General features: G+C 37.9%; 2 protein-coding genes across 13 annotated transcripts in view; one reads left to right on the top strand and one right to left on the bottom strand.

Annotated features, from left to right (window-relative positions):
• Positions 1-13,724, bottom strand: part of DZIP3 (DAZ interacting zinc finger protein 3) — a 104,293-nt gene extending 90,569 nt beyond the window's left edge. For 2 of the 8 annotated variants that reach the window (XR_010155684.1, XM_001151742.6), the window contains exon 1: positions 13,403-13,724. The gene's annotated coding sequence lies outside the window, so the exon portion shown is untranslated. Of the gene's footprint in view, positions 1-332; positions 423-13,145 lie in introns of those variants that run through there. The other 6 variants (XM_016941612.3, XM_063806951.1, XM_016941613.3 and 3 more) reach the window with 5 other exon arrangements.
• Positions 13,593-16,767, top strand: part of CIP2A (cellular inhibitor of PP2A) — a 46,479-nt gene continuing 43,304 nt past the window's right edge. For 2 of the 5 annotated variants that reach the window (XR_008547050.2, XM_003309921.5), the window contains exon 1: positions 13,593-13,967. Coding sequence is in view for 1 of the 5 variants with exons in the window: in XM_003309921.5 (XP_003309969.1) it covers positions 13,866-13,967 (102 nt within the window). In the remaining 4 variants the exon portion in view is untranslated. The remainder of the gene's footprint in view (positions 13,968-16,767) is intronic. The other 3 variants (XM_063806953.1, XM_001151616.7, XM_063806952.1) reach the window with 2 other exon arrangements.

The raw sequence follows: 16,767 nt of genomic DNA, 5'->3' as shown, positions 1-16,767 counted from the left end.
CATAGCTAGAGAATACAAATGTACGCCTTTTCCAGACAACAATCCCCTCATTTCCAGAATTTATCAAAGCTCAGACTTGGAGTCCTCCCCCTCTGCTAAGCTCTTCTTTGGCCAGTAGCTGTTTGCATAGATCACAGCAAGGATGAAAAGAAGGGAGGAAAATCCTCTGGTGATGAGATAAGAGAGGACAGAAGGCCTCTGCTAAGCTGTTCAGTGTTCAGCTTGAAAAAGAAATGGGTGGAAAATTAATCAACAAATCAAAAAGATACTCGGATCCCGAATTAACAGAGTTAAGAAAGGCTAGGGCTTTTTCAGCTTGCTCAAAATACAACCTGAGATGAATCTCTGTGATGAAAGGTTTTCCAGGAGAAAGAATCATCAATCTCATCATTTCCCAGGAGCTAAACAGGTATGTGTGGCAAACACTACCAGCAATAGCAACAGCAGTAGCACTTTACAGCCTCTGTTGCGAGAAAGGCGAAGTGCCTAGCAACCAAAAGGAAGTAGTCAGCCTGAAATGTCACCACTGAGCTGCTAAAATAACCCAAAGGTTTTTACCATTCTAGAAGAGGAAACCTTTTAAGAAAGGGTTAACATGAAGGAAAAAAAAGAAAGGTAAATCTAGTTTCCCCTAGCGTATTCATTTCAATAGACTTTCCCTGTCGGCAGTAAACTAAATTTACTCTGACTTCCTGGGATTAAGAGACTGCTCTTCTCCAGAAATCTATTTAGGTCCTTGTTGGTTGATCTGAGGGCAAGCTATGGTTCAGTGTCAATTTACAGCACACCTTTATCCGCTAACCAAGATGATCTTATCTGTAGGCTGTGTTTTACTGGTTGAAAAATAAGGTAATACCATCCATATCTTAATAAACAGTGACATGCCTTTCTTACTGTTCCTTCTACCTGAACTCTCAGTTCCTACTTTCCCTCTTACTTACTGAAATTTTAACAATTTTTTTTAGTTGTAAAGGTATTTTGTTTCCATTTTTAAAGCTGTGTTTATTCACGTCAAAGCAGGCACAGCTCTTATGCATAATTTTTTAAGAATCCACTTAAACATTTAACTTGTGTTACTATCACCTTCGTAAACTGTATATAGGCACATTTTTATAAAAATCCACTCAAATGTTCATCTTGACTAAAATGTTACCAAAATACCAAGGGTTCAGTCTAGGTCCTACTGCTGGCCGCCTGGAAAGATAATCACTGAAACAAGTTTTGCCTAGGAAGAAGGCTTTAATTGGGTGCTACAGCTGGGGAGATGAAGCTCAATCTCAAATCTATCTCCCTGACTGACTAAAACTAGGGGTTTATATAGCAGGGAAGAAATGTAATAATGTGCAAAAAAACAATAACTAGGGAGGGGCAAAGAGGCATCTGGTGAAGTGATCTGGTAATTTTCAGTTCTTGGATACTTTTTTTTTGAGAGGCCTAAAGGTCGTTTCCTGAGGAAGAAACTCAAATAAATACAAGTTTCAAGCTTTAACACCAGAAGGGTCAATCTCTATGTTTATCCAAAAACAACTATCTATGGCACTATTGGGTTGATTTCAAAAATACCTGGCCAAGATAGAGACTCTAATATGCCAACAAGTTTACATTTCAAAGTGTGGGTGGATGTCCCATGAATTTCCCTCCCTTGTCAACTCTAGCACTTACAGATTATACAATGCCAGGAGGAAAAAGTGAGTATCAGTGTGGAAAACAATAAAAATAAAGCTCATACTTTTCTCCACGCTACTAGCTTAAAACAAAGTAATATATTTTGTCTTTTTCAGGAAAGGAATTCAGTTTTTAAGAACTTTTCCTATGCCCAGTATATCAGGGTCTCTCAATTTTGGAACTACTGACATTCCAGCCTGGATAACCCTGTTACGGGAAGTTTTCCTATGCATTTTTAAGATGTTTCACAGCATCCCTAGCCTCCGTCCACCAGATGCCAGAGGCAGCTCCCCACCAACACACACCCACACCCACACATCCACACACCTCAGCCCCATTGTGGCAATCAACAATATCTCCAGATATTGCCAAGTATCCCTTGGGGCATAAAATTACTCTCCATTGAGAAACATTCAGCTAAATGAATGAGTTAAGATTAACAAGCTTAATTAAGTGGACCTAGAGATTGTTCTGGGGAAGAAAAATAAGACCATCCTGATATTATACAACATGTACAGACACAAACAAACTTACGTCTACAAGAAAGCAAAATGACATAAAGTATGTAGATATCCGTTAATGTCAAAATTATTTGAGTTTCTTCGTTAGATAAGGAAGCTGAAGCACAGAGAAAGTTTATTAATTTCACATAAAATCACACAGCTAGCTAGTGAGTGTCAAAGCAGCGTGTGTGTCAAAGCATACCCTTACAGAGTGATTACAGTGCTCTTAAACTACTGTAAGGGTATTCCTTATCTAAAACATAGGGATCCATAGGAGGTACAACAGTACCTCCTTCATAGGGTTGTAAAGATTAAATGCTTAAAAGACAGAATAGTACCTGGCACGTAGTAAGCACTATATAAGTGTTCCTATCATCACCATTTTCATAATCATAATCATCATCATTTAACTGTTTAGGTTTGCAGCAAAATTAATTAACTTTTCTTCTAATTCCCTACTGTGAAGGAGAAATGCTATTGTTTGGAAAGGAATGTTAATGAGATTTAAGAAGTGGGATAAAAAATTATTTTTCAAATACATCACATGACACAAAAGACAACATAATGTGTGCACACTGTTCAGCACCTTGCATTTTTCACACCAGCACATATACATCTACTTTAGTCTTTAAACTGCATGATATACCAATGTATGCATGTATCATTTTACCAGACCTTTGATTAAAAACTTCAGCTGTCTCTAGGTTTCACTTTAAAAAAAAAGTTGCTATTACAAACAATGCTGCAATACCACCAGCTTGAACATGCAACTTGGTTAAAATTTTGATAGCTATTTTGAAAAGCTGGATTTCCTAACTCAACATTGAATTAAATGTACTCCAGAAGATCATGGGTCTGTTAACAAGCAGACTCTGACACTGCTAGTTATCATTTCTGCTAAATTTTACCAAAAGAATTCCAAAAAACTCCTCAAAGTTGACACATTAAGATGCTATGGTCACTTCAACCCTTAAAAACACTGAAGAAAACACTTTCAAAGAACATGGCAGGACATTTTGTGATAGGAGTTCCTTGGAATCAGAATTTTAACTATTGTTGATCTGAGTACATCTGCTAGATTAGCAGCAATAACTAGCCATTCTTTGTGGCTTTTGAAATGACTGTCTTAGTCATTGGGGCTGCTATAGTAAAGTACTAGAGAAACAACAGAAATTTATTTCTCACAGTTCCGGAGGCTAGAAGTCTGAGATCAATGTGTCAGCAAAGTTGGTTCTGATAAGGGAGCTCTTCTGGGCTGCAGACTTCTAACTTCTGGTTGTATCCTCACATGGTAGAAAGAGGGTGAGAGAGCTCTCTGGCCTTTTACAATCCTGCTCATGAAGGCTCCACCTTCATGACCTAATTTATCTCCCAAAGGCCCAACCTCCTAATACTATCACATTGGGGGTTAGGATTTCAACACTGAATGAGGGGGGACACAAACATTCGGTCCACTGTGCAATTGTTCTGTGGTTACAGCACTATGAAAGTCTTTATTTCTCGTATGTTAGTGAGCTCTGTGTAGACAAAAATGGCTAAGGCCATTAGGTTAGACTCAAAGAATAACAAGTTAACAAGTTGCACCATTATTTTGTATTAGAAATAATTAGTATGAACAAAATATACTGATTACTTGGTTTTATAATTTACTGTTAATTTCTCCATTTTTTAATTTGTTTAACTTCCTGGTAAAGCTACAAAATAAATACACCTAGACACCAGTAGCTAAAATATTATTTGCTCCCAAAGAACATACAGTTTGCTTATTCAAACTCCAGAACTTATGGATGATGGTGGAAAAATCTTTGCAAAAGTTATCAGAAACTGGAAGATATTTTCTATCCCAAAAGATCACTGTTTATATTAGCTCTTGCCACTTTGCAAAGATCACTGTTAGCAATATATCTGCTTAAACCAGGAAATAAGCGCCTTATAATGTATACTCATCACCCCTTGTTACAAATCTGCCAACATGGGAAACATCCTTTCCTAAAGCAAAATTAACATCTTGTCTTAAGCAGGTTTTAAATTCTGTTCAGATCTATTCAATTAGTTACTTTTGGACTTACACAGGTAAACCTATAGTATACATATTAATTTGTTTTGAATAGTTGGAATGTGCCTACAATGAATATGCACAAGTTAGGATTTACCTGAAAAACTATCCAGATACTAAACAAGCCATCAGTTTCAAACATTTACAGATAGCACTGCTAAAACCACACTCTTCAGAAACGTAGCTAGAAACCACTGGAAGAAGCATATGCTACCCCTAAGCACATACTCCAAAGGTGGAATATTTTCAGCAATTTAAAAATATTATGTTGTCATTATAGTTGTTAGATAATAATGAGAAAAGAAGGGAGAATCCTGAGACATAATGCACGCAGAGATGGTAATCAAATAGGGAATGGGAATACTTCTTTCATGTACTTGCCTCTACCACCACCAATGAAAGCTTGCCCTATCCACCTCCAGCTTGCTCCACCCCATGTAAGAAAATTGGCAGCTCATTGTTATCTCAGAAAAGCAAACATTTGTAAGAAGGGTGTAGGTAAGAAGGCAGAGCGAGCTTTTGGTTATAAAGAGTTTCTTTTCATATAATATTAACTGAGTGTATTACCTTGGGTTGCATTGAAAATAAGCTTAATTTTCATCAGCTCCTATGTGACACGCTCTAAGCTATGCACCTTGAATAAACATCTGATCTTTACACAACTATGGAAGATAAACATTATTGTAATAAGTTTTAAAAATTAAGAAACTGAGGCTTATAGAGTCTCATAGCTAATAAATCCGTAAGAGCAGAAATTCATGCCCAAATTTTACCAACTGCAATTCTATTTTCTTCCATGTCCCATTACTTCTAGTAACATATTTAATTTTATATAAGCTTAATGTATAATTATGAGCTGGACTAGATAATATGCACATATGCATACTCAGAAATGAAACTATTTACACATTCTTAGTAATACTATAAAAGTTATTAATCATGCCAGCCTAATATTTCATAGTCACTAGTCACACTAGTTTTTGCTAAGAGTTTTTCTATTCAACAAAACAATTCAGATACTATACATGGTACTGAAATAAACAATGAAATGGACAATAGTTCACACCTGGATAAATGATCTCTCAAAGTTAAAAATTTTTAAAAATGAAATCTCCAAACTTTTTTGATCACATAGCCCCCTAAAACAGTAAAAGATCTGAGAATATGCTGAAAATATAAGAATATCAATCACTTATAAATTATATGCAGGCATAATTATTATAACATAAAAAAAGAATAAGATAAAAGCAAGTAAAAAACGTTTTAGTATTTGTTCCCACACCTCAATAGACAGTTTCACATATCCCCTGAGGTGTGCATACTGTACTTTGGACACTACTGTCTTCGAAAACAGCTTCACATTTTAATTCAGGAAATAGATATCCACTCATTTCATAAGCCTGATAGTATTTATTTTCTGAAAGACCAGAAATTTAAAAGTGAGATAAGCAAAGACCCATGCTCTGCACCTATCTTGAAGATAGGTCTTCAAGAAATAGTAATTACCAGGATTACTGTTCCTTAACTTAAAAGTATATCATTTTCATCTTTACTTACACTCTACTTATACTTAACACTGGATTCAGAAACAATGGATAGTACTTGCATTAAAAAAAAAAGGCAAGGTAACATTCTTATTCTGGGATAGATGTGATTAGATTTGAGATGTGGTATAAGATATGAAAATGGGGGAATATATATCCAAAATATTCAAACCTTGTACTCTTAACCTAAAGTTGAATGCTGTGAAATGTATAAAAAGAAAAAGCAGAAACTGTTTGAAAAGTGAAAGTTAACTTCATGGTTGGGCAAATCATTTAGAGTTTAGCTGAACTGTAATACTTGATACTTGTGAAAGAAAACAGGAAAAATAATTGTAAAAGGAGAATTAATTTTTTTTAGATTTTCTGGCTTTGTGACAAAGGTAACATTTCTGAAAAATATGAGTTGACACTAATCATACACTTAGTTTCCTGACTCTGCATAAGGGGTAGAATCAGATTAATATTAGCATTTGAATTATTTTAGCTATATTGGGCACATGGTTATCTAAATGACCCCATGCCTAGACCTCTGCCAATTTTCTACTGCAGGATTTCTGATTTCATGCTTTAGAAACTGGGCCAGTGAAACTTTTGTTCTACCAGCCGTTTATGTCTACTGAATAATCCCTCAGTTTTAGATTTGGCTTCATGTCCCCACTAGAATATAAGCCCCATGAAGTTAGGAAAACTTTGTTTTCATTCCTTGGTGCCTAGAATAGCACCTGGCACACGTTAAGCACTCAGTATTGCTTTAAAAAATGAACTCACCCACCCTTCTGCACACCTCAAGGCCTCTGAAGGCAGATGTAAAGAGGGAGCCTGTGTGTAGATTGTAACAGCCTTCTTGGCCAACCTAAAATTCTCCTTTAGAAGTCAAGAGGCAGCTCATATGCTACAAATAAAACTGGTACCTGTAGACAACCATGGCGTCAAGACAGAACCTGTGTCTTCTTGCAGTTAACTTCTGTCTCCTTTGCCAGTTCCTCCACACTTCTCCAACCTCTAAATACTTAAATATCTGGGAGTTCAGTCCTAAAATGTCTTTTCTATCCATACTTGGTCCTATATCATTTAGTCTCAAGGCTTTCAATTTCTATCTCCAACCCTGACCGCTCCTTTAACTACCAGTAATTTGATAGCCTACTCAATCTCTCCTGGATGTCTAACATCACAACATAACCTAAATAGAAATCCAGGTATCTGCCCCTCTCCACGAAAAGGCTGAAGCACAGCCACCCAGTCAAATCAGGCCTGGAGCAGACAAACTGCAGTCAACCACAAATCTGTGCGCAAGAAATAAACGCTCATGGTCTCAACCACTGTGTTTTGAGGTGATTTGTTATTTGGCATACATCAGTTAGCACTCCATCCTATCTAAAATTGTAACACCTTATCCTGACTTTGATACTTCCTATTCCTCCTCCCTTTTTTCACTCCCTAATACTTACCGCTATCATTCATGTAATTTTACTTATATGCCTTATTGTCTATATCCTCCATTATAAGAAAACAACTTGGGCAGAAATTTTTGTCTATTTGATTCATTGCTGTATCCCCAGAACCTAGAAATGGACCTAGCATCAAGTGTTCATTAAATATACAGGAGATGAATGAATGAACAATTAGCCCTGTGTTCACACCCCGGTATAATTCCCATATTACAAAACTTAGTATTCTGCAAACTCTGCAGTTCTGTCAAAACTATAATTCAAGTCTTCATTCAGTCTAATTCATCTACTATTACTTAAACCCTGGTTACTAGAGATTATATATTCAGGATAGAAGGCAGTATGTTCTTTCTAGATTTTTCCAGAAGAAATAAAGGAGCTAGACAGCCCTAAATTTGAGTTACAAGATGCCGAGCAAGTGTTATTTACTTCCATCAGGTGTATTTCTGAAACTATAAATTACGGAAAATATCTATGCAAAATCTAAAGTACAGACAGTAATAAAACTTTACAGGTGGGTGTGGTGGCTCATGTCTGTAATCCCAGCACTTTGGAAGGCTGAGGCAGGATTGCTTGAGGCCAGCAGATTGAGTCCAGCCTAGGCAACATAGCAAGACCCTGTCTCTAAAAAAAATTTAAAAATTAGGCAGGTGTGGTGGTGCATGCCTGTAGTCCCAGCTACTCAGAGGCTAAAGTAGGAGGATTACTTGAGCCCAGGAGCTAGAGGCTGCAATAAGCTATTAATCATGCCACTGCACTCCAGTCTGGGCAACCAAGTGAGATGCTGCCTCCCCTACAAAACAACAACAACAACAACAACAAAATCACGAAGAGAAATTTTATGCTAATCTTTGAAGAATGAAGGAAGTGGATACTTAATATTTTACCCTAAAAAATACCATGTGTTTCCACAGTATTCTATTTCTCTTAACAGTACTTATTCTGGTTTGTCTATTTCACCAACAAAATCTAATCTCTTTGAAAAAGAACTGGTATTCAATAAACATTTGATGAATAAATGACTATTAGCATTTAAAAATGTATTTACCTGACTGGTTAAAACTATTATACATTTTTTAAGTGAAATGGAGATGTTTACTTTAGCTACTGTCTTTTTAAAAGTTTTTGGTCTATTAGCCTTTACTTTCTGCTGTGAAGAAAAAAACACAAAACAAAACCAAAATATAAAATACATGGCATAAAATAAATGATTTTTATTTAAAAATATACTAAGGAATGCAGCCATAAAAAAGAACGAGATCATGTCCTTTTCAGGAACATGCATGGATCTGAAGGCCATTATCCTTAGCAAATTAATGCAAGAAAATCAAATACCGCATATTCTTACTCATAAATGGGAGCTAAATGGAAAGAACACATAGACACATACAGGGGAACAACACACGGAGGGCAGACGGTGGGAGGAGGAAGAGGATTAGGAAAAATAACTAACGGGTACTAGGCTTAAAACCTGGGTGATGAAGTCATCTGTACAACAAACTCCCATGACACAAGTTTACCTATGTAACAAACCTGCACATGTACCCCAAACTTAAGTTATATATATATGGGGGGGGGGGGCAGGGAGGGAGGGGGGAGGGGAGGGGGGAGAGAGAGAGAGAGAGATGTCCTAAGACTTCAACTTTTAAAAACCTAGGTGTACCAAGACTTCAACTTTTAAAAACCTAGAAAAACAACAAAGTAAATAAAAGATGAATGTATATGGATGAAATTAATAAAGACAACAGTGGTGATTCTGAAATCAAAGAAAAATGAGAATAAAATGAAAGTTGGTTCTTGAAAAGCTGAATAAAATGGACAAACCCTTGGAAAGCCCAACTAAGAAAAAAATATAGATAACATTAGAATGAAAATGGAAATTTAAAACTACTAAGAGATTAAGAGAATTACTGGAATACTGAATGCAACTTTTTATCGGTAAATTTTTAATATAGAGAAACAATTATTATGCTAAAAAGCTCTATATCTACAATTAAGGAAAGGCAGAATAAATGATCAGATCCGTAACTATACTAGAAATTCAAGGTGAGGCATGTTAGCTCATGCCTATAATCCCAGGACTTTAGGAAGCTGAGGTGAGCGGATCACTTGAGACCAGGAGTTCGAGACCAGCGTGCGCAACATGGTGAAACCCCATCTCTACAAAAAATAGAAAAATTATCCTGGCATAGCGGGGCATGCCTGTGTTCCCAGGGAGGATGAGGTGGGAAGATAAGCCCAGGGAGGTCAAGGCTGCAATGAGCCGTGATCATGCCACTGCACTCCAGCCTGGGCAACAGAGTGAAACCATATTAAAAAAAAAAAAAGAAAAAAAGAAAGAAATTCAAATATTTGCTAAATTTCTATCATCTACCACTAAATAAGCTATCAAGCTTAATGATTTTACAGGACAGCTGTGTACAGCCTACAAGGATCAGATAATTTCTATGATTCTTATTATCCCATAGCATAAAAAAAGATGAAACACTTCCAATTTCTTTTTCAATGGTTAACATATAATTCAAATTTGATGTGAGAATAAAGAAAAATATTACTGAAAATGCTCACTTATGAACAGGTATATAATAAAATCCTGAATAAAATACCAGCAAATCAAAACCTGAAGCAAAGAAAAACATAGGATTGTTACTACTGTCTACGTGACCTTGGGCAAATTACTTCCCCTTCCTATCTTAGTTTTTTCATCTCTAGAATGGAAATCATAATAGTTCCTACAGCATGGGGTTGTTATAAAGATTAGATAGTTAAATAGAAAGTCCTTAGGACAGTGCTTGGCACATGGCAAATGCTCAATAAGTGTAAACTATTATTATCCCAAGAACAAAAAGGCAACATAATCCACTGTGTTATAATTTTAAAGTGAAAAATAAAATATATAAATGTGAAAACTGGATAATTTTTGGCAGACATTTTTTAGAATGAAATGGATATAAAAGCCAATCTCTTAAACATGATGAGTATCAAAAGCCAATAGCACAAATTATACTAAGTGTTAAAACACTGTTCATTCTCATTAAATTAAGTAATGTAAAAAAGCTGTTCAAAGTTAACATGATTTTCCATATTTTGGAGCTTACACTAATGCAATAATGTAAGACAACAAATACTGGAAGAGGTGAGGTAATTATTTGCAGATGATATATAGGTAGAAAGTCTAAGTAAACCAATCTCTATTAGAATAAACGTAATGATAAATAAACATAATAAGAATGGAACAAGACAGTATGACAAACTATATAAAATCTCACTGAATATAAAATATAACCTGAATACTTTTTTTTTTTTTTTTTGAGACAGGGTCTCCCTCCTGTTGCCCACATTGCCCAGGCTGGAGTGCAGTGGGGCAAACATGGCTTACTGCAGCCTTGACTTCCCAGGTTCAGGTGTTCCTCCCATGACAGCCTCCTGAGTAGCTGGGACTACAGGCATGCACCACCCACACCCATCTAATTTTCTGTATTTTTAGTAGAGGTGGGGTTTCACCATATTGCCCAAGCTGGTCTTGAACTCCTGGGCTCAAGAGGTCCTCCTGCCTCAGCCTCCCAAAGTGCTGGAATAAAAGGCATGAGCCACTACGCCTGGCACACCCTTAATACTTTCTATTAACTAACTCAGCAGTATCTGTATTTTCTCATTCATCCAACCTAAAAACTTAGTATCTGCTAGACTCATCCCTCTCTTCACGCCTCACATCCACTATCAGTCACCAAATCCTACCTATTTTACTTCATTTATACTTCTCGAATTTGTCACCTCTTTTCTATCTCCACCTCAATTATCCTGGTTATCCTTTAGAAGGTTCCAGAAAATTAGTGTCCCTCTTTCCAGTCTTATCCTCCCCAAAATCATAGTTCTTTCAGCTACCAGAGTAATCAATCTAAAAACAAACCTGAGTAGACCAGGTGCCAGTTTAAAACCAGAGATTGCCACGGACTTCAAGATGGAGTCCAAGTTTAAGGCTAATAAGGCCTTTGGTCATTGGGACCCAGACTCATCTTTTTTTTTTTTTTTTTTTTTTTGACAGGGTCTCACTCTGCCACCCAGGCTACAGTGCAGTGGCACAATCACACTCACTGCAGCCTCAAGTGATCCCCCCAACTCAGCCTCCAGAGTAGCTAGGACTACAAGTGAGCACACCCATGCCCGGCTAATTTTTTCATTTTTTGTAGAGATGGCGTTTCACTATGTTGCCTAGGCTGGCTCCAACTCCTGGGTTCAAGGTCCTCCTGCCTTAGTCTCCCAAAAAACTGGAAATTAAAGGCGTGAGCCACTGCTCCTGGCCTCCTGCTCCTTTTCTTCCCTTTTTGAGGCCTAAAAGTATGGATTGGTGTTTCTCAAATTAGGATATGCAAGTATCTCTGATTAAAAATGTCAAGACTTATCACAGCTAGAAATGATCCATCTTACTAAACTTACAACATCAATTTTGGTGAAGATTTTTTGAGAAAGACATTTGATATTAATTACAGAAGAGAATACAAAATTTGTATGACTGCTTAAGTAAAAATCCAACAAAGATGGCACTGATAGCACGCAGCTTTGCGCATTACCCTGGGCTTCTGAATGGGGACGATGCTGACACATCATCACAGATGAAAAGTCCAACACTATCAAACTCTGATCACTTCATTTGCCAATGAAGCACTGACTGTAACACTGAGAACTTAATTATGCCAGATGACAGCTGACACTTTACATTAATTCATTTTTTAACCATCTCCAAGACCGTATAGGACCTCATCTCTACTCCTCTCCTCCTCGTTCTTTCTACACTAGCCACATGGCATCCTTGTTTCTGGCATACAGTATCCCACTTTAGGGTCTTTCTTTGCCATTTCCTCTATCTAAAAACCTTTTCCCATAGAATATGGCTCCCTTTCTCAACTCCTTGAAGCATTTCCCCAAATGTTGCTTTCTTAATGAGGTCACCTTCCCATTTCCCTTATCAATTACCAACATTATTCTAGAGTAATAACGTCTATTTTTCTCTTTATATCATTTTCCTTACTTATTTATTGTGTTTATTATTTGGTTCCCTACCAAAATGTAAGTTGCATGCCAGTAGTATTTTTGTTTTTTTCACTGAGTCTATTGCGTCTAGAAAAGTGCTTAGCACATGGTAGATTCTCAATGAATTACTTATTGAATGAACAGTCCTATGAACCAGGTATCTCCCTTGGCCAGATTTTACCTAATGAAGATTCTGCAGCAGTGAGAACTTGCCTAGAGTCACATCGTCAAAGGTGGAGCTAGAATCTGTAAGCAACCTGGCTCTCTACTCTTTACCACTGCTGCATGTTACTGCATGGTGCCTCTTATTTATGTGGTGAATTTCAAAAGTACTATTTTGTATGTTTCCCTTACTAGACAGTTCCTTCGCAGCAGGGGATACTATCTTCATCTCTGTTCCCTGACTGGCAGTTTCTAACCCATGTTACACGCTCTATAATTGTTTACGGAATGAACGAAAGCATAAATGAACACACAAGCTACCCAAAGATTTTTACATGAATGTCCCAACTGGTTAAATCATTTTTATCTTTCAGATTTAGTTTTAAACTTTTATAAAAAACAAAACCAAAACACCAAACCTGTCTTCAAAAATCTAGTAATTCAAAAAATTTTTTTTGAAGTGAAAAAACATGATTTCTGATAAACGATTTAATTAAATGGAAATGTACCCTATTCTTACAATTTCGACATCCTGGTTTTTAAAGCTTTATTCGACGTTAGGAAATATTAAGCAAAAAGCTCCAAAACCAGTAACTGACTAGCTTCATTACATACACATGCAATAATATTAAGCTATCTCCGATTTAAAAAACGCAAATAATAGTGCCATTTTCGTAGACATCGAGAATTATAAAACAATCAATCATGCCAGAGAGAAACAGACACCTTCACTTACAAAAACTGACGCTAACGAGTAACACCCTCCGGAGCAATACCTGGCCCAGGGTCAGCAGGAGGTAGTCTTCTCGAATAAATGTGACAAATACTTTGGTCAGGGCATGACTAATTTGCCACATAATGCCAATAGGTTGACTCTGAGAAACTACCATCCCCGGGCAGAAGGGGCGGGTGTAGGAGAGATTTAAAAACGAGGCCCCTCCCAGGCCGCCTCAAAATCTAGGGCCCAAGATTCTTCTCCTCAGAGCTCCTCACCGTGTCTAGACTAGGGGCAAGCGACCATTTCTCAGGTAGAGGATGACGCACAAACGAAAAACTGGCCATCCAACATGAAGGACGAGGAAGCGCACGAAATCAGAGCGCACAGCTGAATGAGGAATCCCCCTTCTCCTAACCGATTCCTCTCCCGAGAAATCGCGAGATTTCTCGCCTTCACGGGATCTCAAGCCGAAACCTCGCGGCCTCTCAGACGAGGGTGGGTTAGCAGGGGCAGCTCCCAACCCCCGTCCCGGACCCACAAAACACCTCGACCCCTGGCCCACCCCGGCCGTCACCGAGAACGGTCCCCTAGGGTGCCTAGGGACTTCCGGAGCCCGACCGGATCCGGAAGCTTCTGGGAGCGAGGGGGTGGGGCCGAAAATCAAAAAAAGCGCGGCGAAAGCTAAGGCCGGCGCACGCTGGGCGGTGGTGGTCCCTAAGCCGGGCCGCGGCCGGTGCGATGGACTCCACTGCCTGCTTGAAGTCCTTGCTCCTGACTGTCAGTCAGTACAAAGCCGTGAAGTCAGAGGCGAACGCCACTCAGCTTTTGCGGCACTTGGAGGTGAGAGGCTCTGGGGTAGAGGACAGATGGGGCTCCCCCTAGCAATTCTTATTTCACAGTGAGGCCGAGGAGTGGCGGCCCCAGCCTGGGAAAGAAAGGACAGTCCTTCGATCCCTCTGTTGTCTTTTCGTACTGGTAAAGGCGAGTGAGTGTCGGGGTTCCGCTGGCCGCAGCGAGAGGCAAGAGCGCTCACTGAAGGCTCTAGGAAAAGCGGGAGTGGGGCAAAAGGTTGGGAAGTTCAGGTTGTTTCGAGTAGGTAACGGAAAAAGCTCGGAACTTTATCTTTTCCTTTGCTTCTAGTTTTGGTTTTTCTACGAAACCAAGCCCTCAATACACAACTATTCTCAGTGACGGAAAGTCATGATTAAAACTTGGTTTTGCCCTTCGGTAATCTATAATTGAATTTGTTGCTTACTGCTCTTACTTGAACTCGGGTTGAACTCAAACTTGAAAAACATTATTTCAACATTAAGAAGCACTTCCCCTTCCTAGTAAGCCTAATCCTTTTTCTTTACCAAAATACATTGCTTACAGTTTTTTAATCTTAGAATGCTGAATTGCCTTTTTTTCTATTCTAGTGATATGTGTCCAGACGATTCCGTTTGTTTTAGGATCTTAATCTTCTGCTTTCATTTGTTTTGCATTTACGGAATTCAAACTAACATTGACCTCAGTTTAACTTTTTTAAAGCTCAATTAAGGCTTATTTTAACTCTCTGTGTCACAGCTTTCCTCTGTTAAGGTAGAATTGAACATAATTTTAAAATATATTGTATTATATTAACCCTATGATAAAAGACTAATGTGCCAAAAATTTGTAAAATATTACAGGAAAAAAATGATTTCCAGTAGTAGAGCAACAGCAGCTGTTAGTGAAGCTGCTGTTGTATTAAATGTGTCTGTCTTATCTTGAGCTTCACTGGTGCTCCTCTTTTCCCTACTTCAAGTGCCCATCTCCTAAGTACATTTGTTTTCTCTTTTTCATTCTTTATTTTAAGAAGTGCCTGCAAACCTAATAATTAAGGTGTTAGCTGTTAAATGCTTAAGGCTTTGCTTCTGAATTAGCATAGGCTCCAGAAGCCGCAGAATAAGCAGGGCAGTCAGTTTAATTTAAAAATCGGGAGTTAAGCCTTTTGTATGCTATTCTGAAGCATTACCTTTCTTTGAATAAACAGGTAGGTTGTGCACTGAAAGAGATTTAAGGCACAGTGGCTTACACCTGTAATCCCAGCACTTTGGGAGGCCGAGGCGAGCGGATCACCTGAGGTCGGGAGTTTGAGACCAGCCTGACCAACATGGCGAAACCCCGTCTCTACTAAAAATACAAAAATTACCTGGGCGTGGCGTCTCTCTGTTGTCCCAGCTACTCGGGAGGCTGAGGCTGGAGAATCGCTTGAACTCGGGAGGCTGAGGTTGCATAAGTAGAGATCGCACCACTGCACTCCAACATGGGTGACAGAGTGAGACTCCGTCTCAAAAACAAAACAACAAAAAAAAGAGAGACTTAAACAAAATATGGGATGGGGCCTTTACTGTATTCCTAAACTTTCAAGGGGTTTACAGAAAACTCTTCTACCGTTGTTGCAAAGGTATGAAGAGCACTGGCTTCAGGTTACTACTACAAAGGACTTTTTGTAATTAAGAGATAAAATACATACAGAGTATAAAGTACATTAATCTTAAGTGAAGAGTTTGATAGTTTTTAATATATAGGTACCGTAGCTACCATATTGGTAGCTAACATATAGGTAGAGTAGCTACCACCTGTATCATGATACAGAACATTTCTAGCCCCATAGGGTTTCTTCATTGCCCCTTCACATAAGGTTTGGGTAAGTAGACTCATACAATATGTACTCTTGTGTCTGGCCTTTTCCACTCAATATAATCTGTGAAATTCACGTTGCACATGTACCGCTACTTCATTTTTTTTTTTTTTATTGATGTGTAGAATTCTATTGTATAAGTGTACCACAGTTTACATACACTTTCCTGTTGATAGGCATTTGGGTTGTTTACATTTCTGGGTGGAATTAAGAATAAAGCTGTTGTAGACATACATTTTTTGTGGATATATGCACACATTTATATACTTAGGAGTAGAATTGTTAGAGCATTGGGTAGGCATATGTTCCGTTTTAGTTGAAACTGCCAAACAATTTTCTGAAATATGCCATTTTATCTTCCCACTAGCAATATGTGAAATTTGCCATCACTCATCCACACCAACCCTTGATGTTTTCATATTTCTTAATTTTAACCATTTTGGTTGACAGTATTTGTATTTTTAATGGTGAATGTCTTTGTGCAGACTTCATGAGAGCGAGATCTGAGTATGCAAAGAGAGATAGGTATCATGTGAAAGGAGTTTATTCATTCTTCTGTACTTCTCCCACACTTTTATAGCCCCATGCAGAGTGTAGGCTTTGAATGTTTGATGACTGGCACAGCTGAGCTAATCTGATTTTTAATGATGCAGTTTCATAACACTAATTTTGTGTAGTGATTAAAAGCATGAATTCAGGAACCAAGCTGCCTAGATATGAATTCCAGTTGTGCTTCTTTACTATCAGTGTGTACCTCAGTTTACTCATCTGCAAAACAAAATAGTGGTACCTACCTTATAGAGTTATTATGAAGATGAAAAGAGTTCACATATGTAAAGTGCCTAGATCGATGCCTAGGCCAGAGTAAGTGCTATGTAAGTATTAGTTATTATTAAAATAAATTATCTTTGTATTAAGACATTCAGTATAAGTAAAGGGAAAACTTGTAAAGCAATTTTTATTTTACCTAGTGCA

This window comes from Pan troglodytes, chromosome 2, assembly GCF_028858775.2.
Source record: "Pan troglodytes isolate AG18354 chromosome 2, NHGRI_mPanTro3-v2.0_pri, whole genome shotgun sequence".
Taxonomy (NCBI): Eukaryota; Metazoa; Chordata; class Mammalia; order Primates; family Hominidae; genus Pan; species Pan troglodytes.
The sequence above is the reverse complement of the archived record's forward strand: the minus strand, read 5'-3'. Positions and strand labels throughout refer to the sequence as shown.